We start from the raw sequence: 24,200 nt of genomic DNA on the forward strand, positions 1-24,200 counted from the left end.
TTTCAATGGAGACCACACACATGCGCAATGGTTATTTAAAAAAAGCGACATCTGGTGGATGATCGCAGGTATTACATTCACCGGTGATGCCAAAAGCCATGATAAGCTCTGTGAGCCTCCCTTCATCTAGGCACACCGTCTTGCGCCCAGGCACGCTGCAACACCATGCTCGGGACTAATGCCATCGACCTCATAGATAAGTGAGGCTCCATCTGTACCACTGAGTGATTTAATATCGCTCCCCGGACAAAATAGAGATTTAACAAGGTCAACACCGAAAGCAATAGGTGCAACTCTAAAAGCATGGGATGGCTTTATAGCACAGAAGGACCTCTATGGAGCCCCGATAAGACATCTATCATTGGGGGCATTGACAAAAATCATCTCCAATTTGAACTTAGATAGTTGGAGGGATAAGGGTATACATATATTGAATGGCCTATATTTAGAGAATGTATTGATGTCCTTTGCACAGCTTAAGGAAAAATATCAGATTGAAACAGGAGAATTTTAAAAATGTCTACAAATCAGGAATTGGATACACTCATATCCTAGTTCCTTGGAAGTGCAGAGAGTGTTGCCAAGGAAAGTCTTGATTCAGCTCTCTGCTAAAATGAAAAGAGGTGGAATTGCTTTCTGGTATAAAGTTTTACTAGAAAGCATACCAGAGGTTGAATTAAAATGGCGAAAAAAAGATGGGAACAGTATTTGGGTGTTTCCATGGATAAGATGCAATGGGCCCAATTGTTTCATCAAGCGCACCAGATGTAAAAAATCGATCACACATATTGACAGGTATATAAAAATATTTTATCGGATGTATTTAATGCCAGATAAATTGCATAGAATTTGGCCAGTGCAGCCAGACCTTTGTTGGAGATGTGATGAAGAACGTGGAGACATTATACATATATTCTGGTCGTGTAGAAAACTATTGTCTTTTTGGTCAGAAATAGGGAATCTAGTAAATCAAATATTAGAGTTGGAAATTTGATTAACTCCTCAGATGGTGTTATAGCACATATTTCCATTTTGTATGGAGAACTCTCAGAAATATCTTTTAAGCTAGGTGTTTATAGCCCCTAGAGCTGCACTAGCCCACTTATGGAGACAAGAGCAGATCCCACTCATACAGACAGTAATAAATAAAATAAATTATAGTTATAAAATGGAAACTTGGAAAAAGCCATGTAATTCCAAGATAGTAAAGAAGTGGCGTGATTGGGAACGCTCCTGAGATAATGGGGACCTATTGAAGGGTTATACAACAGACAAAAATTCCGGATATTATCTCGGAAATGGGCTGTAACTCTCATCTGAATGAGTTGTTGAGACTCATTTAAAAGGAAAATCTTATATGACTGTATCAACATGTTTGTTATGTACCTAATTTGTTTATTTGTATGTACTTTGAGGGAAATGTGTACACCCTCTCGTATGTTATATATTAAATGTATAATGTGATATACGCAATAAAAATTATATAAAAAAAACAAACAAGTGTTATTTATTATACAATATATTACTATGTTATAGCCCAGTGTCTTATAGTATAGCATGTAGTTCCATTTGCTTAAAGGCTGTACTAGATGTTAACCATGCAGGCGCAGAATTATAACCTAACAAAGAACACTGAATTTATGTTATTATTGAAATTATCCCTTGTGTGTCCCAAAAATTATTCCTTATGTTACTGGATTTTTCTAACAATATCAACTCTGTTCTCAAACTGCCACTCACTCCAAGCACTCTGGTTCCCTACAGTTCCCATAACCTCAGCATTAGGCGTTAGCTGTACGCTGTACATGATAATGCTCTAGTATTGCATTTACTGGATACCAGTAGAAGTGATTACCGAAATTCACTACTTCCAGGCACAGGGATCATGGTGTTATCAGTGCAGACAGAGCCACACTTGCGTACACATTAATTAGACAAGGGTTTGTGTCCAAGGGTGGTGCTAAATATAGGAAATCAGAATAATGGCCCCTAGAAAATGCAATAGATGGGGTTAAAGTGCTGCAATTGTTGTGTGGACAGAGACAATTGGGGTGAGGAGAGTCACATGGCAGGCGCATTGTGGTGGTGGGCACTGCAAAAAATGCCTTCAACTGGAAATGCCGGACACTAGAAATCAAGAGTCGTAGGCTATACAGAGAAAGCAGACCAAATTCTAAAGGTGAGTATACAATACAGGCATTATTCTGATGGTGAGTATATAATACAGGCATTATTCTGATGGTGAGTATACAATACAGGTATCAATATGATGGTGAGTATACAATACAGGCATTATTCTGATGGTGAGTATATAATACAGGCATTATTCTGATGGTGAGTATATAATACAGGCATTATTCTAATGGTGAGTGTATAATAAAGGCATCAATCTGATGGTGAGTATACAATACAGGCATTATTCTGATGGTGAGTATACAATACAGATATCAATCTGATGAGGAATATACAATACAGGCATTATTCTGAAGGTAAGTATACAATACAGGCATTATTCTGATGGTGAGTATATAATACAGGTATTATTCTGATGGTGAGTATATAATACAGGTATTATTCTGATGGTGAGTATATAATACAGGCATTATTGTGATGGTGAGTGTATAATACAGGCATCAATCTGATGGTGAGTATACATCACAGTTGGCAGTCTGATAGCTGTCTACCTGATGTATAATACAGACACCCCTGTGTCTAAGTGTACCTGCAGCATACTGATACCACTAACATACGACCAATCTAGAATTTAGAATGGAGTGTAAGTTTTATCTCTCAATAAAGGCAGCTCAAAATAAATGTATAATGTTTTCTTGTGTATGTGACTCTTCTCTACATTAAAAAGGAATAAGGTAATGCAACATTAACAGTATATGACTTGTGTACTGTACTTCGAATTCATCATTAACGACTAAAACTGTAAGAAAACTGTGCGCAACTGTATAATAATAATAATAACAACAACAACAACAACAGTATTTGCTTAAAAAGGCCTAATGATTTAGTATTTGTCTTATACTGAAGTATTACTGATGGCTTTAAAAAAAAAAACACAAAACCCCCAAAAAACAAACCAAATCTCTGACCACATTGCAGTAATACATTTCTCCTACCTGCTTTCTTATTCCAAGTGGAGAGTGGCCATCTGTAGAGGAAGAAAAAAATAATTGTTGCAAAAGCATAGGTCAATGAAACACATATGTTGATATGCACCTTTGTATGAACTTTTTAACAAACAAATTACACTATGGGGTCTATTCATGCAGCAGAGAAAAGCCCTGTTTTGCGTTAAACAGGGCTTTTCTCTGCTTACCGCAATTCACAGAGCCGGTTACTGTGTAGAAGTCTCTGACTTCTCCAGCGGTACCCCCACTCTCTGCCTGAATCGCATCACCATACCTTTGTATGGTGAGTGCGATTCATGAAGGTGCGGAAAGCTCTGCTTTCCGCTTCTCCATGGAGTTCAGGTTCGCCATCTCAGGACGGCGTAACCTGAACTGTGGTGCGGAGACGGCAGGGAAGCTCAATGCTTCCCTGATCGCTGCTCGGCACCACGCGCTGGCTCCGCCCCCCGACCTCCCAGCAACCACTGCGGCCTGCCGGGAGGTCAACACCCTGCGCATGCGCAAAGGGACCCGCCGCTGGACCCCGCGCATCGCTGGGAAGGACCGCTGGAGAAGACCTCACCGGTCACCGCAGGAGCCCCAGACACCGCAGCGCATCGTCGGAAGGGTAAGTATACATGAATTGCTACTTCACAGCTATACATCGCATCGAAGCGATGCGATGTATAGTGATAAGTAGCAATTATGTTTTCGTTTTCTACATGAATAGACCCCTAAATGAGAGGACACAGATATACTGTATGCACTTTATTCTATTGATTCTAATGATGCAGTCTGTCGATTTTTTAAAGCACCGATGATTATAAAGGTAAAAACAAACTGGTTTTGCCTTTTAAATGCATGGAGACTTTCTGGAATCGTACAGTTGCCTGCATCTCACAGGATATTACATTTCTCCCTATGTCTGCTATAAAGGCGTAACCAAGGCACAGATGTATTGTAGAAAATGGCTCCCATACATGTGAGTTCCGTTTCCCGGAACAGACCAGAACCGCCAATTGGCCTCCATTGATGATCGGCAATATCTCAAGGAATCAGGAAAATTCTTCATTTTAAAATTCCCAATTAGGGGATCGGGAAATTCCGGCAATATGTTGCAAATGTATAGGGGCCATTACTTTTTATTTCAAAATGACAACATACTATAACAAGATATATGTGGCTCACATACCACTAATACAAAAAGCATTAAAAAAAATGTATACAACGAAGTCTGATTTAGTGATGTTATTACAATTGCTAAAGATTTTCTTTGACTACTCCTTCCCCCCCTCGCCCCCAGATAAAACTAATATCTACTTTTGCTCCTAGATGGTGTATATGTCACACAGCCCATAATTTATTTACCACTTGGCCTGAAACCTTTACATACAACTATAAGTCCTTCCTCAGTATGTTAATTCCTGGAGGTAATGGGAAGAATAAAAGGGTAAGGGAAAAGTGCTATGAATGGAAAGGGTAAGTGAGTGGGCCAGCCCCTTGCCCTTATGTCCTGTCTGTTAGCCTAGGCATCTTGCTTTAGGCTGATAGAAATGCCTGTAGAGCTGAGTAAGTCAGAGTAGGGTTGGCATCCTCTCAACTAACTGCTAGTCACAGACTATCATATCTGGTGGCAGGCACTTTAATTAGGCTATAATGGAGCAGGTTTGGAGCTTAAATGGTACTCGGTCCTACTGTTTAGCCCACCCCTGTTGCTCAGCCTAATATTCAATTTCCTTGAGCCATCCATAGTTAGTGATGTGCCCATATTCTGTCTGAATGTGCAGCAATGTGTTTCTATTCTGCTCACCAAATGACCATATTACAGACGCAACAATAAAATATATTTTAGAATAAGTGTCTTATTGAAGATTACTGTGTCGCTGCTAGTTGTTTATGATCTTCAGCTCCTCTCCCCCAGCCTCATGCCCTCTGTGTCTCTCAAGCCTCATCCCTCCGGTGTCTCTCCAGTAGCCTCATCCCCATGTGTCTCTCCAGCTGCATTATCCCCATGTGTCTCTCCAGCAGCCTCATCTCCATGTGCCTCTCCAGCTGCCTTATCCCCCCATCTCCAGTAGTCTCATCTTTCCTCATGTGTAACTGTAGCAGCCTCATCCCCATGTATCTCTCCAGCTGCCTCATCCCCCCGTCTCCAGTATCTCATCTTTCCTCATGTGTAACTGTGGCAGCCTCATCCCCATGTGTCTCTCCAGCTGCCTCATCCCCCCATCTCCAGTAGTCTCATCTTTCCTCATGTGTAACTGTAGCAGCCTCATCCACCCAGTGGCTCTACAGTAGTCTTATCTCCATTGTGGCCATACAGTGGTCTCATCCCAATTGTGGGTCTCCAGCAGACCTATTCTATACCCTATCCCATTGTAATTTTTACAGCAGGCTCACCCCTTTATCCAGCAGCGGCTCCTGCTTACTTTAAGTAAGAGGGTTGCTGCTACCCCCATCCCAGAGAGGAGATAAGGGGCCCCAGGTCACGGCATGGATCTTGCAGGTGCCGGGACCGGCGCATGCACAGACACCGTGGCGTGACTGTGCATGCGCAAACCCCAAGCTTCTATGGACTGCATTGGCTGCAGCCCATAGAAGCTGGATTGGGCTGCGTGAAAGGAAGAGAGTTTCTTCCTACAGGACGACAGCTCTCTGCTTATCGCAGGCCGGTCTGGCAGTCCCAGAGGGAGGAAACACCTCTTAATGGGACTGCCTTGTGTCTCTGTGACTGACAGGTAGGACTTCCAATAGCCATAGGCAATTTACATTTGTCACAAAACTAATGGGTAATTTGGAGATATGAAAAGTGGGTTAACAGGAAATATTATAATGCAAGTGATACCCTTTCCAAGGGTATGTTGTGAATAACACTATATACTAGTGCAGTGGTTCTCAAACTCGGTCCTCAGTACCACAAACAGATCATGTTTTCCAGGTCATGTAGCAGGTGCACAGGTATATGACCAATTGTCACATTTTAAAGATCCACAGGAGACCTGGAAACCATGAACTGTTTGGGGACCTGACACCCGAGTTTGAGAACCACTGTAATAGTGAGGAACTTTTAGAACCATACTCAGATTTTCACCTCCACATCTGTGATCCAGCTTCCTGCTAAGCACGTGTTAGCTACTGATCCATTTCTCTAACGAACTCTAGTTGTAACCACTTAACAATGGGGGGTTTCCCTACCTCATTATTGCGATCATCATTATTGTGCATGTAATACTTCTGCAGAACCTCTTTCCATTGTTTTTTTTGTATTTGTTTCTATATTAGTGCTAATATGTGTCCTGTATAGCCTTTGGTAATCACACTGACTAACCCATTTATAGATACAAAGAAAACATGTAAAGTAATTTAGTGAATAGGCTGGGCATGCTACTACCTGTGTCCCCTAAATATGACTAACCGAACACAAGGGGAACAAGAAGGGGGTTATAGTAAGGATTTGTGCACCAGTAATATAGTAATCTCAATTGCACTGTCCAAAATACTGTACACCTTAGTACATATTTTATTCATCTATTGTTCTCAGATGAAACAGAATACAGAGAGAACAATACATCAGGGGATTAAGGGGGTCATTCTGACCTGATCGCTCGCTGCAGTTCTTCACAGCGCAGCGATCAGGTCAGAACTGCGCATGCCCTGGCGCATTGCATGGCTGACAGTCGACGGCTGTCGTTGCCTACTGATTGCCTCTGCCTGATTGACAGGCAGAGGCAGTCGCTGGGCGGGAGGGGGCAGCACAGCGGCATTTGACCGCCATTTTGTGGGCGCGGTCCGGCCAATGCAGGCGTGGCCGGACCGTGCAGGGGGCGGGCTGCAGCGGCTGCGTGATGTCACACGCAGCCTCTGCGACCCAGGCAGCGACGAGTAGCTCCCAGCCAGCACGCAAAAGCTGCACTGGTCGGGAGCTACTCCTGAAATGCAAAAGTGTCACCGCTGTGCGATGCTTTTGCACTTCTGCAACGGGGCAGGGACTGACATGCGGGGCAGGCTAGCCCTGTGCTTGGCGTCCCCCCACATGTCTATGTTCCTGATCGTAGCTGTGCTAAATTTAGCACAGCTACGATCAAGTCGGAATCACACCCTAAATCATTACAGCAGGGGATTAAGTCCGACTGCCCTGGCTCAGTTAATCCTATTAAAGGGCAAGATGAAGATGGCTCCATCTGCACAGTAGGAATGTCATTTTCTATTAATTAATATTCTTATTTAATTTAAAATAATTTAATAGAAAGCAAAATACTACAATATAGTAAGTAATAGCGTGTAAGGAAAGAAATGAATGAGTTCAAATAAAACAATGAGCGACGGTTTCATGCACTTAGGGGGTAATTCCAAGTTGATCGCAGCAGGAATTTTGGTAGCAGTTGGGCAAAACCATGTGCACTGCAGGGGGACAGATATATATGTGCAGAGAGAGTTAGATTTGGGTGTGGTGAGTTCAATCTGCAATCTAAATTGCAGTGTACAAATAAAGCAGCCAGTATTTACCCTGCACAGAAAAAAAATAACCCACCCAAATCTAACTCTCTCTGCAAATGTTATATCTGCCCCCCCTGCAGTGCACATGGTTTTGCCCAACTGCTAAAAAAAATTCCTGCTGCGATCAACTTGGAATTACCCCCTTAGTATAGTTATTTAACAACTTATTTAGGGTGTCAGAATGCCACCTCCTATTAAACACCTTCTTTTGTACAAATATTTAAATCCTGCATATGGGTTAGAGGAGGACAGACTTTATTGTTTCTATATTGTCTCAGTATCCTTAGCTAATAATGTATTTGGGGGTAATTCCAAGTTGATCGCAGCAGGATTTTTGATAGCAACTGGGCAAAACCATGTGCACTGCAGGGGAGGCAGATATAACATGTGCAGAGAGAGTTAGATTTGGGTGTGGTGTGTTCAATCTGCAATCTAATTTGCAGTGTAAAAATAAAGCAGCCAGTATTTACCCTGCACAGAAATAAAATAACCCACCCAAATCTAACTCTTTCTGCACATGTTATATCTGCCTCCCCTGCAGTGCACATGGTTTTGCCCAGTTGCTATCAAAAATCCTGCTGCGATCAACTTGTAATTACCCCCAATGTATTTATCTCATTGACTCATAGAACCTCATTCAGAGTTGGAAAAACAAAAAAAATATTTTGTAGTTTCTTCCGCCACAAAATACGTCTTTCACAAAGAACACATGTACAGAAACACGTTGTATATACTTTTTTGCTTCTTGAATGAGCCATAATTCGCCCTTGCCGACAATCGCAACCAATAAGCCGTAACGGGGATGGGAGGGGGCATGTTGATGCACCCGAACTACAGTGTAGGTTTGTTCTCACAAAATGCATCTCAGTCTAGCCTAAAAAAAGCCACATATGTGTGTTCAATAGACACAGACCTTGTTAATGGTCTGGTACAGAATACGCAAAATGTGCCTTAAGTTTAAGATATTAAATTCTTGAAATATATACATATATAGACCAATTAGTGCAACATTTAGATATGTACAGTATGGGGGTGGTTTTCTAATAAGTCACCTTTTTTCTAGCTGGGCCACAGGTGTGTAAACTAATGACAATTAGCCATGTAAAGGTCCACAGATGATGATGATGATGATGATAATAATAATAATAATAATCATTTTATTTATATAGCGCTCTTTCTCCAACAGGACTCAAGGAGCTTTATAGTCATCAAAAACAATGCACATACAGTAATACAGCATATTTAAGTAATACAGCAATAGACAAGTCACACAGACATAAAAAGAAAACCCTGAGCACACAGTAAGCATAATTCAGGATTGGTGTAGGCATTTTAGATATTAACATCCACAGGTTGCGTATTCCACCCTCACAGGTACCAGGTGAGGCAGCCATCTTGGGCACCCTGCATAGGATTACCCTGGGTGGAATAATCTACGCCTAGAAGAGATGAAACAAAAAGGGGAGATTGTAGTGTCCTAACGCTCAGAGTAAGGTCCCAACAAAACCGTTTTGTCCATGTATTTTTCATCCCAACCACAAGCGTACCAAATGAGGCAGCCATGTTGGGAGACACTTGTGTAGTAGTATGATATACCCTGTACAGAAAATCCACGTGAAGTACATCCTGCCCACGAAGGAACCATATGAGGCACCCGTCTGGGATGCACTACATAGGTTGCCATTGGCAGGGTGTGCAATCAATTGAGGTACATATTACAGGAATAGCACACAGTGGGGTGGAAGTACGCTGTTAGGGAGAAGATAAAAAAAGCATATGGTAAGAACACATTTGCAGGAAGAGGGAAAATTGGGATAACATTATTTTGATAATATTATAAATATCCTGGACTCATATGAATACGGGCGGGAATAAGAATATGGAGAGCACACTAATGTCTGAGGGAAATGTCCCTGCTGAGCGTGGTCCTGGTGCTCTCCCCCACAGCTCCCTGCTCAGCTTGAGGGGTAAGCCCGGGCGCAGTCCTGATTTTTTCAGCCAAAGTGGTGGTAGGCCTGGTCCTGGTGTTCTCCTGGCGGAGGTGAGGAGAGGCCACAGAATGATCCTGAGCTGCAGAGTTTGTAAAAATTGTTTATATTTTAGAATCTAGAGTAGTCCAAAGTCCAAATCCAGTTCAAACTGGGTTCTAACTGCAACCTTGAAATTACACCCTTAAAATGCATTCTTAACAAATGCAGTCCAAGGCCCTGACTGCAGGCATTGTCAATACTGTTCTTAAATGCTACCCACCCTCTCAGCAGGCTCCGGGTAGGTGTGTTCATCAGTCTGTTCAGCAATCTAATTAGCAATGGGTGTGTTGCATTGCCGACAGGATCACAGATGAAGACAAACTTGTTGAGGTATGAAAAGTGTAGCCAGAGAGAGATGGAAAACTCAGATATTTAAATGTGAAGAAGGTTTTTATAGTTGTACGTTGATGGCAGTCCTTTTGGAGGAAGCATAGAAGTTAGATCGTTGTCCCTCTGTTGTCCTCTAGTCTATCTCCAATATTCATATTAATGTTTCATCACATTTTATTCTAACATACTTCACATCTTCACAGCCTACACGGCTTCACAGCTAAACACATACTGATTAAGTAGAGCATGTAGACCTGTAGAGGCCTAATTAAAAGCAACAACCCTCACAAAACTCCACCCAAAGCAAAAGGTTCACACCAAAAAGGGTGAACATTGAGAGTCCAGCACCCCCACTAATACACAATGATTTCCTGCCCTACTACAAACCGAAAGCTACTAATATGAATTAGAGTCCAATTTGCCTAGCAGTATTGTACAGAAAAAGAACACAGCAGATTCAGGGATGGTTGGAGTAGTACTTTAGTTTACCTAGCAGTAATAATGATAATATATTAATTGAAGGCACTTGAGGAGACCAAATAAAAAGACCTATTAAGTTTCCATTCTTTTTATGATAACATGCAATCTTCATTACAAAGCTACAACATTAATAAACTTACTGTAGTTTCCCCTTTTAGTACAGCTGTGCAAAATGTTATTGACTGAAACAAAGGCTTGATTGCATTATGCATACAGATATATTCCTGCAAACATTTGCCTTTGTGACAGCTAAACAATTATTTTGGCAAGCTGTTCCACAAATTCTTATTCTAATGTCAACTATTGCTGACCCTGACGACACTTCATAATTGTGTCCTCGTGTCACATTATGCTGGGTACATGCCCATGTTACCCAAGGATGTGATTCCACCATATTTGTGATTTATTTTTAGACATCCATTGTAATCGACTGAAAATGTTTCCCACTTAGGAGATAATGTAAGATCACATTGCTCCTTTGTACATAAAATGTATTCTTGTCATTTCGAGAGACAGAGCTTATCCTTCCCAACCCTGGTTCCTCACTCCTCTATTGAAACCCAACCACAGAACAAGCAAGAATTTGCTTACAATCCCAGTGCGTACCTCTACCAGACCAGTTATCAAGCCTCTTGAAGGGGCACTTCAAGTGTCTGGATCAGTGTGGCGGAACTCTTATGTATGTGCCGGATAATGTCTATCATGTTATTGCACTGTGTGCTATACTGCATAACATCGCAATACAGAATTGGTTATCTTTAGAGGATGAGGATGATGTTTTTGTATTGGAAGAAAAGTTGCAGGCTGACCATGATCATAGGAGTGTGAAAGGTGGCCAGGGATCTGATGACAGCATTGTCAAATCTGTTTCAGTACAAGGATTCACAATGTAAGTGACTATTTATAACCCATGTAATAAACGGAGACTACACATCCACTACATGTTATTTTGTACTACAGTACCTATTTTCAGTGTTTTTGAGAAGAACCTTAAAGTTGTTAAAGTAAACTCCAAAGTAAACCACCCTGTACCAGAACAGGAATGCGGAAGTACATGTTACATACAAGATGTGTAGCACAGTCAAGAATTTGAAGACTCAGTTAAGACCGTTTTATTTCTAAACTCAAAATAGGCTTCAGTGAGGACTATTTTTGCCTTCATTAAGTATTTTCTCAGCAGTTTAAGTTGGTCTTGGGGGCTCACCTGTGCTGGATGGAACAAGGGCAGGTTGTGATTGGTTTAATTGGGCAGTTACTCTTCGCAGCATAGAATCAAGAAATTGATTGTGTCTTTCCTGTGCATCTGTCATTTTCTCCAGCGCATCAGCCATTCTCTCCTGCCCAGATGCCATTCTCTCCATGCCAGCTGCCACCCTCTTCTGTCCAGCGGCCATAGTATCTCCAAGAACTGTCAAAACAAAACAAAAAATATAAGTCATCAATGTTAAAAAGTTAATGTTAAAAAGTTTCTCTCTCTCTCTATGGAAAAAAGTACTAATAACATTTACCTTCCATAGCTTTAGCTTGTCTGTCTTGAATGGCCATTAGCTGCTCGTAAGCTTCAAGAGCTGCGCCTCTGTCTGTCCTCATTTCCCGAAGCAGTTCGTGCTGGACTGTTGGTGACTCTGGTGTTGGTGACTGTGAGGTTGGATTCTCTGGCGTTGGGGATTCAGGAGGCGATCTTGGCAAGTGGCTTGATACTTGGAGTTTAAAAGTGTATTTTAATTGACAGAGTATTTTAAAGTTTTTTTTTTAACACCATTCTTAAATATATAATGTAAGAAGTAATCAAACAATACATACAGCACTAAATTTAGAGCCTTTTGTATTATGTGTCACAGAACAGAGGGGGCTGTCCTTAGTTGCTTGTGGTAAAAGGATGATGAGGACATGGACAGCCCTCAACCCTTGGATTAATAACCTGCTGAGGTCATGGAGGAGGAGCCACCACTGTTTTCCCCCAGGAGCCCCTTTGCTGTCCACTGAAACAAATTGTCATGAAGACATTTATAAAACAATTTATTAGTACAATATAGTACAATACAAAATGCTTTACACTTCCCTATTATTAGGACATGTGTAAAAAAAAAGTATTATCCCACATGTTGGGTACCCAACACATTAAAATACTTAACATATAGGAATGGTGAGAAATGTTTGACAGCATCCTTGGATGCCTTGACACAGTAACATACAGATGTGTCCTCATACACATGTGTCCTCTGTGCTCCATATGGCGCAAGACTCAATGAGCTATTCCCATACTGTGGACTTTCTACTCAATTGTATTACTTTTTCCTCAATTTTGCCATACAGATAAATGACAATTTCGCAATTTTTCCCGATGTTTTGCCCATATGTTTTTACAGGCTATCCAATTTGGCCGCCTGTAAAAAAAATATGTCGACTCCTGAAAACACACAGGTTCAGTGAAACGTTTATTAGGAATTTGCCTCAGGCATGCAAAACCAAATTCCCAGAAATAGCCCTGTTTTCAGCAAAAAATTAGGCCGTTTGTACCGAAAATACACAGGTTTCACTGAAGCTGTTTGTTTTCTGTAGAAACAGACCCGTTTTGGAGTGATAATGGGGCTGTTTCTGGGGATTTGGTTTCGCCTGCCTGAGGCAAATCCCCGATAAGCCCCGGAGAGACAATTAGCAATGGTAATTAACCGCAGCTAATTGGATATCCACTTAGTTTTGTTAAGTGTTCTGGTATACTAGGTACTCAGAATTAGTGTTATTGTGTGGCTAAGTCGCAAAGTGTGTGGCACAATTTGAGGATAGGTGTATGTGGTCATATCTTTAAGTGAAACGTGCGTTGGTGTGTTACAGCAGAACAAACGCTAAGCCGCCGCCCTCTGGGGGTGTATCTTAGCTTAGCAGAAGTGCAAACGAAAGGTTAGCAGAATAGTGCTGAAATTTTTCCAAGCAGTTTCTGAGTAGCTGCAGACCTACTCCTTCCTTACGATCACTTCAGTCTGTTTTGTTCCTGTTTTGACGTCACAAACACGCCCTGCGTTCGGCCACAAATCCCTGTGTTTTTACCTGACGCGCCTGTGTTTTTTAGCACACTCCTGGAAAATGGTCAGTTACCTCCCAGAAACGCCCCTTTTCTGTCAATCACTCACCGATCAGCTTTGCTCCTGAAAAGCGTTGCTTGACCTTGTGTGAAACTGCATAGTTTTGTGTGAAAGTACGTCGCGCGTGCGCACTGCGGCCCATAAGCATGCGCAGAAGTGCCGTTTTTTAGCCTGATCGCTGCGCTGCGAACAATGGCAGCTAGCGATCAACTTGGAATGACCCCCAATGTCTTATGTAACCCATACACTTGTACAATACAGCATACAATCCTTCGATTTCGATCACATCTGTGCGATCAATAGGCATGATTGTATGCACATATTGAGCACCCTGCGACACGATGCGTGGGCACGCTGCTCGAATATCGTGTCGCAAAATAGTAAGTGCTGCACTTAATATTTATCACATCGCAGTGCGTTGCATGATGGGCAACCATCGGGAGCAGCCAGAGGCCGCTCCCATTCAGCGGCGACGTGTCCATCACGTGATTACCATGCAATCTATCACATGATCGCATGGTAGTCCCTTTGGCAGTTCAGGTGCAATGACATCGCACCTGAACTGCTGTGCGATGCCCCGCAATGACGCATCGCGGGGCATCGCACAAGTGTATGGGCACTATTAGTTTTGAATGCATAAGAATGAGCAAAAATAGTTCTTACTACAGAAAGCATTGAGCTTGAGTTCTGTGCATCTCTGGCAGCAGACCTTAATAGTCTATTAAATCTGACAGTCTCATATGTCTCAATCTGACAGTCTCAAAAAGAGTTATTCTTAACTAACTAAAAGACAGAATAATTGCATAGCCACAGTGAAATCTATACCCTTTGAAAAATAATTACACGGGGCGTGGCCTGACACCGAAGGAGAGCAGTCGCAGCTTCCATTAGCTCCTGCTCCAGCAACATATTTTCACCCTCCAGGCCTGCTCTATCTCGGCCATACACCCTAATATCCCTCCTGCGTCCCCCCACAGACCTCCCCGCTACGATCCAGCTAGAGCTGCTGAGCCGGGGAGCGCCACGGAGGCTCCAGCGGGTTGTGGCCTAGACACCAGCTGGAAGCCGTGGCCTCAATTTCGGCGCTGACCCGCCGGACTGCTGGATCAGCCGAGACTGCGCCTGTCTCACCTATATCTGCGGCCCCTGGCTCCATCGCTGCCCGTGACGAGCCAGGAGCGGCCCGCGGACACCACACCCACCTCTCCTGCCCGGCTGGATGTGAACGGCGCTGTCTCTCTGGTGGATGTCGCTGGCTGGCGGCCACCTTCCCGCGGCTGAGACGGCACTGCACGCTGCTCCCTGAAGAGGGAGACAGGCCCGCTGAAATCCGCGCGGCACATAGAGGGGCTAGCATGGGACCCTCTAATGCCTCCGGGTGAGCCGACTGCTGCCCTCTGACGCAGGTTCTGTGCCCATCTGTTATGCCCTCCAGGTCTTTATATAAGGTGGAAGCCTGCTACTACACCTGCGGCCGTGGGCCCCGTTTGCCGGCTATCCCCCGCCACAGCAGATATACTGATACGGAGGCTCACTGAGAGCCCTGCCCTGGCTTACGACCCTCCCTCACCTCATTGTGTGCTCCCAGTACCGTGACCGCGGCCTGAGCCCTGCCTTCAATGTCCAGGCAGCTACTCTGACCCCCTGGCTACTCCCACCGAAGGCACTGCATTGACGGAGAATATTGGTAGGGTCTATGGTCTTCCCTCCTCCAACCTGGAACTGCTGCTTTTGTGCTTCTTAGCACCCCTGTCCTGCTCCTGCTTTCCTGCCTAGATATTCGCGGCAGTAGCACACAGAGGCATCTTTCTCACCCCGGATCCCTCTCTTCATCCCCCCATCACTAACTGCTATCATCGTCTCTCCTTCATCTTCAACCTAGACAGCTGATACTCTGCCCGTACTGCTATTTGGCGTGGCAGAAGAGCTTCTCTCATTGCATGCCACTCACCATTTGCCTTTATTTGTTTATAATTGCTGGATACCCCATTTAGGCATTTTGTGACTATTTCATCTCCCTCTACATGTGGGCTGGTCCTCACTCTAGCTATGTCCTACCTTAAATCTACTGTGATGTGATGATGCGGTGGCCTGGCACTTCGCATGTGAGACCCGATACACTCTCAACATATCTTACTCTCTGTGCACCCTTGCAGCTGTTGCTCTTCTACGACTCTGCATGGAAAAGTTCCTAATTCCTACATCAATGACTTCCGTGGGGGCTCCACTGCCATCTCGTGATAATTGTGGTAATTCCTCCGACTCAGACCGCTCGGCCTCACGCTCTGCATCTCAGCACACACGTAGATCCAGACCGCCTGTTAAACAGCCGAAAATTAAACACAATGACTTGGTGGCTGTCCTGGGCCCCCTTTTAGACGAAAAATTAGCTGGCATCAAGGAAGCCATCGAATCCACACTAACCCAACACTCTAGTCGTTTGGATGAAGCAGATATCTACGCTAGAAGATGACTTATCGACGGCACAGCGAACCATACAAGCTAATCAATCTGAGATTGCTGACCTCTCGGAGAAGATCGATGATCTTGAAAATCGTAGCCGGCATAACAACTTGAGGGTCATTGGCATCCCAGAATCGGTCAAAGGTCACGAACTCATGGATCTCCTCTCATCAGGCATTCCAGAACAACTAGCTATGGACCTTAAAGGAGTCCCACTCATCATTGAGAGAGCCCACAGGATTGGACCTGAACGGAGAAACCCCACTGAATGTCCCCGCCCTGTCATAATGAGAATCTTGAACTATGCTGATAAGATGAAGCTTCTTGATCACTATCGCAAAAAGGCCTCCTTATCTTCCAATGGCGACCGCCTCCTCATTTTTCAAGATTTCTCTGCCCTTGTGGCTACAAAACGCAGAGAGTTTGCTCCCATTTGTAAGCACCTTTTTGATACCAAGGTCAAGTTCTCCCTACTTTACCCAGCACGCCTCTGGGTCTTTGAGAATGGCAAACCATTGTTCTTTGATGACCCTGGAGAGGTGAAACAAATTTTTTTCTTGCCTAACACTTGACTGTCACTATTACCTACTGGCTTATTACTCATTATTACCCTGATTTCAAATTTCGGGTCTCGTATGCGGAGTGTTATGTTTGTAATATATGAATGCTCCTAGTTCATTCACTAACTGTTTAATGTTTCTGCTGTTTCTGCTATTGTTTTTTTATTTGTTTTGTTATGTCTGCCTGGTCCGGGGACCCATTCCCCTCCTGGGATGCCCTTCCCCCGCTCGCTGGGACGGGGTGAGGCCCTATATTACCTTACACACACTCACTTTGTTATTCCCGACTGTGGGTGTAGGCTAATATAGCCTCTGTAGCCTCCCCACACTCTCATGTTACTGGAGACCCTAATAATGCCTCACTTCGCCTAGTCTCTTGGAACGTAGAGGGACTTAATCATCCTGTTAAAAGAAGGAAGGTAGTTTCACATTTAAAACGTATGGCCCCTCAAGTTATATTCCTTCAGGAGACGCACTGGTTAGATGACCCTAGGAACTCTCTACGAGCCCCTTGGATAGGGGAATGTGTCTTGGCCCTGTACCACTCTAAGTTCCGAGGAGTGGCTATCCTCTTCCATACCAATTTACAACATTCAATTAGTAGGAAATTTATTGATCCCGAGGGCAGGTTCATTTTGCTTGATGTGCTGATTGATAATATTATATATACCTTTCTCAACGTCTATGCACCCAATGTCTCCCTTGACTCTTTTTTTTGCAGCTCTCCTATCGACGCTCCTTCAATGGGGTGGCCGAAATCTGATTGTAGGTGGGGATTTCAACTTGGTATTTGACCCATCCATGGACAGATCTCGAGTAAGTACTCCCACCACTACCCCCACCCAGTGGCGGATCCAGGGGGGGGGGCACTCGGGCCCGTGCCCCCCCTGTCATTTGTGGCCCATTAAGTCTCAGGGCAGAGGATTTTTTTTTTCATTTGTGCCGGCCCGGCCCCAACAGGCTGTCAGCGCACGCTGATTTGACAGCTGCCGCTGGGACCATAGCCGGCTCACGCCCACAGTGAGTGTAGCCCTCCCTCCCTCCTCCTCTCCTGCTGCAGTGCATGTGACCAGCAGGCAGCAGCGCACGGAGGCCGGGAGACGGAGCAGGCTGCGGGACAGGCTAAGGAGTCAGGCAGCGCGTAGTGGTGGACCCTGGACCGCGTGGACTGGATTTCACTTCCAGCCAGCCCAGGCTCCCCAGCGGCCACACAGAGAGGAGACAGAGGCGCCGATCGAAGCAGGCAGAGCCGCAGAGGCAGCAGCAGCAGGACGGAGATAGTGACTCACTGTGTATATCAGCCTGTCACAGTGAGTATGCTGTTTGCTGTATCGCGGCTGCCAGCCTGTGCCAGCTACCTTTAACGTGTGTGCGGCTGCTGCTGCAGCGGCGGGCACTAGGGGGGGCGATCCGGTCTATATGTAGTATATGGTGGTATGTGCCTCTCACACACTGCCCCCACACCCTGCCCCTCACACGCTGCCTCCTGGCCCCTGCCCCTCACACACTGCCTCCTGCACCCTGCCCCTCACACGCTGCCCCCTGCACCTCACACGCTGCACCCTGCCCCTCACAAGCTTCCCCCTGCACCCTGCCTCTCACACACTGCCCCCACACCCTGCCCCTCACACGCTGCCCCCTGCACCTCACACGCTGCCCCTCACAAGCTCCCCCCTGCACCCTGCCTCTCACACACTGCCCCCTATACACTGTCCCTCACACGCTGTCCCCTGCACCTAACATGCTGCCCCCTGCCCCTCACACCCTGCCCCTCACACGCTGCCCCCTGCACCCTGACCCTCTCGCACTGCCCCCTGCCCCTCACACGCTTCCCCCTGCACCCTGCCTCTCACACACTGCCCCCTTCACCCTGCCCCTCACACGCTGCCCCCTGCACCTCACATGCTGCCCCTCACACGCTGCCCCCTGCCCCTCACACGCTGCCCCTTGTAGTGGGGACATACCCCATTTCTAGAAGCGCATGCAACGAAGCCGCACGCAAATACACTTGCCCCTTCCATGGTGCCCCCCCTATAATTTTCTTCTGGATCCGCCCCTGCCCCCACCTGTCATCTACTGTCTTCTTTTTGCACACAACTCGACTTACTTGACCCATGGCGCATTTTTCATCCGACCCAGAAAGACTTCTCTTTCTACTCTCATCCTCACTCGTCTCACTCTCGCATTGATTACATCTTCACCTCCACATCCCTCTTTCCTAATGTTACACACATGTCGATTGCTGACATCATCATTTCTGATCATGCCCCTATATCATTAGATATCCAATTAACTCTACCTCCTCGTGTTAACCCATGCTGGCGCTTCCCCACATACCTCTGCCACTCCACTGACTTCCTCCTCCACCTCAAGCAAGCCTGGCTCAATTACACCTTGGACAATAGCGACCAGAATCTAGATTCCCCATTATTCTGGGGTGCTGCTAAGGAGGTCCTTAGAGGGCACGTTATGGCCCCTATACTCACTCCAAGAGGAAAAAGTTCTCCTCGCAACTGCAGACTATGAGTATGACGCTAACCTCCTCATATCGGAGATACTGTATAAGCAACATGACACTCCAGCCCACAAAGAAGCTTATCTTTTAGCAAAGCTCATATACAACACTTTCCTTACTGAACGAGTCCAACTCTCTTATGACTACCAAAGGAATAAATTTCACAGATGGGGCAATAAATCGGGTAGATTATTAGCTAATTTGATCAAGGGACCCAAATCCCGTACTTGGATTAATGCCATTAATATCTCAGGTAAACTGGTTTCGGACCCTGATTCTATTTTTACTGAATTTATGCACTTTTATCGTTCCTTATACACCAAAGGCCCCGATGACACTGCTGCTAACTATTCTTCTCTTGAATCTGCTTATCTCCCTGTCCTCTCTCAAGAAGAAAGGGACCTATTAGAAAGCCCAATCACCACTAAGGAGGTTGTGGACACTATTAAAAGCTTGCCTAATAATAAGAGTCCCAGCCCTGATGGCTTTAGCGCGGAATTCTACAAAATGATATGTGATGATTTGGCCCCCACTCTCACGTCTCTCTATAATCATATTCTTTCCTCCAAACAAACCCCGATTAGGTTTAATGAAGCTAAGATAATAGTCATAGCAAAACCTGGCAAGGACCCCTCCCTCCCTAGCTCCTACAGACCAATATCCCTCCTAAATCAAGACTTTAAAATCTTGACCAAACTAATGGCCACTCGCCTACAATTATGTCTGTCTCGTATCATATCACCTGCTCAGCTGGGCTTCCTTAGAAATAGACAGTTGGTACGGGGCATTAGGGCGGCTCTTGCCTCTATTACTCACTCTCGCTCTCACAACCTAGTCAATAATATACTAATTAATCTTGATGCGGAGAAGGCCTTTGACAAGATCGCCTGGCCTCACCTCTACGCCACCAACACTTCGGGGAGAGGTTTTGTGGCCTTGTTAATTCCCTTTATACCAATCCCACGGCGCAAGTGATGGTTAACAATATTTCCTCCACTACTTTTACTCTTGAAAGAGGGACCAGACAGGGCTGTCCTCTTTCTCCCCTCCTTTTCAATTTAGCTTTAGAACTGTTTATACATTATATTATTAATCTGACTAGTTTCAGGGGTATTATAATTGGTACTCAAGAATTGAAAATCATAGCATTCGCAGATGATATTCTCCTCCTCACCTCAAACACCAAACAGTCCATCCCGGTGCTACAGGAAGCTATAAACTGCTTTTCTTCCTTTGCAGGCTTCTCGATTAACTATGACAAATCAGAGGCCCTAACCATATTTCGACAAGCCACTGTAGGATGGGACCCCCCTTTCTTGTTCCGGTGGGCCCCCACTCACCTCACTTATCTAGGGGTTTTACTACCCACGGATCCCTCCTTTTTATATTCCTACAACGTCCAACCTATTCTCACTAAAATACAGACTGAGCTTGGTCTCTGGCAACATTTTCCTCTCCTTCCTAGGTCGATGTAATCTTGTTAAAATGGCGAGCTTTCCCAAATTGCTCTATGTCCTCCAAATGGTCCCTGTCTTGCTCACAAAATCTGATTTATCCCTCCTTAACTCGCACATATCTAAGTTTATATGGGCCAACAAACAGCCTCGGATAAGTCTTCTCAAGTTATCCCAATCGGTACAGAATGGAGGACTAAATTTGCCTGACATAGAGCAATACAATAGGGCCTGCCTTCTTCGCTTTGCCACGGACTGGCTCAGTGACACAAATATTTTTACTGACTCATTGCTGGACTCTCAACTGTGCGCCCCTCTATCCCTTAGCTACATCCTGCATGCCAATAACGTTACTTTAAAACTACCTCAATATGACAACACCCTCTTAACCTCCACTATCTTAGCATGGAGAAGATCTAGGAAGTAATTGGACCTACAATGTCTTCACTCACTGTTTCTCCCTTTTCTGGGTAATTTGGACTTCCAAAATGGACATGCCTCCTTCCCTTTTAATAGTTGCATGCTGCGGGAATCACACACGTTCGCAATCTTCTCAACTCCCTAAATAAACCACTTACTTTTACTGAAGCTGTGGACAAATATAACATTAGCCCTCGCCACGAATTCTATTATTTCCAGGCCTCCCATTATTTACAATCAGTCTTTTTACGGCTTAGCAAACATGATTTTTTTAACCCTCTGGACACGCTTTTACACTCCGGCGCATATTTCATTTCGACAATTTACGCCCGAATTCGCACAGACATCGTCCCCTCTTCTGATCTTTTACAACTTAAAAAATGGTCATCCCAGATCCCTTCAATGTCTCTGGAGGCAGTGTTGGATTGCTTCAATAAATCTTTGAAACTTATTCCGGCGAGTATCTATCAGGAAATGTCGTAAAAGATCTTACATAGAGCTTACATATCTCCAAAACGGAGCCACTTAATGGGCCTTTATGAGTCTGCTGCATGCGTCAAATGCTCCACACCAATGGCTCACATTATGCATTGCTTTTGGCATTGCCCTTACATACAAACATTTTGGGGTGAGTTGCAGACATATAGTTCCTCTACACTAGGCATCAATTTCCAATGTACCGCCTCTCAGGGTCTCTTTGGATACCTCCTTTACCAGCCAAATATTCCCTCTTTTGATAAAAAAAACTAGTGACACTCCTATCAGCTGTGGGGAGGAAGGCTATTCTTCAACAATGGATACACGACACTCCTCCTACCCTACCCATGGCAACCTCCATATTGCTCTTTCTCTTTACTATGGATTGGTTGGAGACCTCTCTTAATAAGGAGATTCTAAGTCCCGCATTATTCCAATGCTGGGGAAAATTCATCCATACACTACCCACATCCACTAAACTTGCCATTCAACAAAGCTTCCATTGCACCACATGGTACTGTCATCAACTCCTGGAACATAGACCTCCTATCTCCCTTCCATAACTCTACACTACTAATATTCTTCCCCTCCCTTCTGCTTTCTTTTTCTTCCTTTTCTCTCTCATCTCCCTCTATTCCCCCTCTACACTCTTTTGGATCTCCAGTATTTGTAACTTCCTTTGCTCAAATGTTCTCTCCATGGATGGGTTGATGGCCCCCTGGTCTTGGCAGATAATATTTTTGTTGTTTTTTTTCCGTTTTTCTATTTGTTTTTAGTTTATGTTATGCGTCCTCCATGTTGTGGGATGCCTTTATATAACTACAGCTTTATTATTATATCAGACCTGTTACGACTTCATCGAAGTATATCCTTACTTTTCTTTATACTACTTTATTGTACTATATACTGGTCACCTTTCTAGTGTAAATGTTTTATGTTAGAAAATGGAAAATTTAAGGTATATTTAGGACTTTGCCGTTACCGTCCTGTATCTATTTACTTATGTGTCTTACAGCTTTGTTTTTGTTTCGTATACTGTGCATTTTGGTTTGTACTACACCTCAATAAAATATATTTTGGAAAATATAATAATTACACTTTAACCTCTTTGCTCTCTTATCATTACTGCTATGATGCTATAATCAATCACAGCAATTTGTGTAATAATGAATAGTCTGTGCAGAACCAGGATATCTGAAAATAGCTACTAGATATTGTATGCTGTAATAGTTTTACACATTACATACAAAGATTCCCTCACAAATTGTGACACAATCGTGCATTGAAGGCATCATGTTGGTATATAAACATTCCATCCTGTTATTATAAGCACAAATCTTGTATTTGTAGGCAAATTATACCAACCTAATTAACCTCCTATTTCCTGAGGACAAATTGACATGTATATATGCCTAATAAATTAAATAAATTTACTCACCGGTAATTCTATTTCTCGTAGTCCGTAGTGGATGCTGGGAACTCCGTAAGGACCATGGGGAATAGCGGGCTCCGAAGGAGGCTGGGCACTCTAGAAAGATCTTAGACTACCTGGTGTGCACTGGCTCCTCCCACTATGACCCTCCTCCAAGCCTCAGTTAGGTACTGTGCCCGGACGAGCGTACACAATAAGGAAGGATTTTGAATCCCGGGTAAGACTCATACCAGCCACACCAATCACACCGTACAACTCGTGATATGAAACACAGTTAACAGTATGAAACAATAGAGCCTCTCAACAGATGGCTCAACAATAACCCGATTTACTTAACAATAACTATGTACAAGTATTGCAGATAAACCGCACTTGGGATGGGCGCCCAGCATCCACTACGGACTACGAGAAATAGAATTACCGGTGAGTAAATTCTTATTTTCTCTAACGTCCTAGTGGATGCTGGGAACTCCGTAAGGACCATGGGGATTATACCAAAGCTCCCAAACGGGCGGGAGAGTGCGGATGACTCTGCAGCACTGAATGAGAGAACTCCAGGTCCTCCTCAGCCAGGGTATCAAATTTGTAGAATTTTGCAAACGTGTTTGCCCCTGACCAAGTAGATGCTCGGCAAAGTTGTAAAGCCGAGACCCCTCGGGCAGCCGCCCAAGATGAGCCCACCTTCCTTGTGGAATGGGCATTGACAGATTTTGGCTGTGGCAGGCCTGCCACAGTATGTGCAAGCTGAATTGTACTACAAATCCAACGAGCAATAGTCTGCTTAGAAGCAGGAGCACCCAGCTTGTTAGGTGCATATAGGATAAACAGCGAGTCAGATTTTCTGACTCTAGCCGTTCTGGAAACATATATTTTCAGTGCCCTGACAACGTCTAGCAACTTGGAGTCCTCCAAGTCCCTAGTAGCCTAGGCACCACAATAGGCTGGTTCAGGTGAAACGCTGACACCACCTTTGGGAGAAACTGGGGACGAGTCCTCAATTCTGCCCTATCCATATGGAAAATCAAATAAGGGCTTTTACAAGACAAAGCCGCCAACTTTGATACTCGCCTGGCAGAAGCCAAGGCCAATAACATAACCACCTTCCACGTGAGATATTTCAGATCCACGGTTTTTAGTGGTTCAAACCAATGTGATTTTAAGAAACTCAACACCACGTTGAGATCCCAAGGTGCCACAGGAGGCACAAACGGGGGCTGACTCTGCAGCACTCCTTTTATAAATGTCTGAACTTCAGGTACTGAAGCTAGTTCTTTTTGAAAGAAAATCGACAGAGCCGAGATCTGTACCTTAATGGAACCCAATTTAAGGCCCATAGTCAC

At 44.4% G+C, this 24,200-nt stretch overlaps 1 protein-coding gene across 6 annotated transcripts in view; it reads right to left on the reverse strand.

Annotated features, from left to right (window-relative positions):
- LOC135005911 (G patch domain-containing protein 8-like) overlaps positions 1 to 24,200 on the reverse strand; it is a 238,166-nt gene that overhangs the window by 146,734 nt on the left and 67,232 nt on the right. For 5 of the 6 annotated variants that reach the window (XR_010206446.1, XM_063951978.1, XM_063951977.1 and 2 more), the window contains exons 5-7: positions 11,965 to 12,156; positions 11,661 to 11,864; positions 3,129 to 3,160 (exon numbers count right to left, since the gene is read on the reverse strand). Coding sequence is in view for 5 of the 6 variants with exons in the window: in XM_063951978.1 (XP_063808048.1) it covers positions 3,129 to 3,160; positions 11,661 to 11,864; positions 11,965 to 12,156 (428 nt within the window). In the remaining variant the exon portion in view is untranslated. The remainder of the gene's footprint in view (positions 1 to 3,128; positions 3,161 to 11,660; positions 11,865 to 11,964; positions 12,157 to 24,200) is intronic. The other variant, XM_063951980.1, reaches the window with a different exon arrangement.

Source organism: Pseudophryne corroboree, chromosome 2, assembly GCF_028390025.1.
Source record: "Pseudophryne corroboree isolate aPseCor3 chromosome 2, aPseCor3.hap2, whole genome shotgun sequence".
NCBI lineage: Eukaryota > Metazoa > Chordata > Amphibia > Anura > Myobatrachidae > Pseudophryne > Pseudophryne corroboree.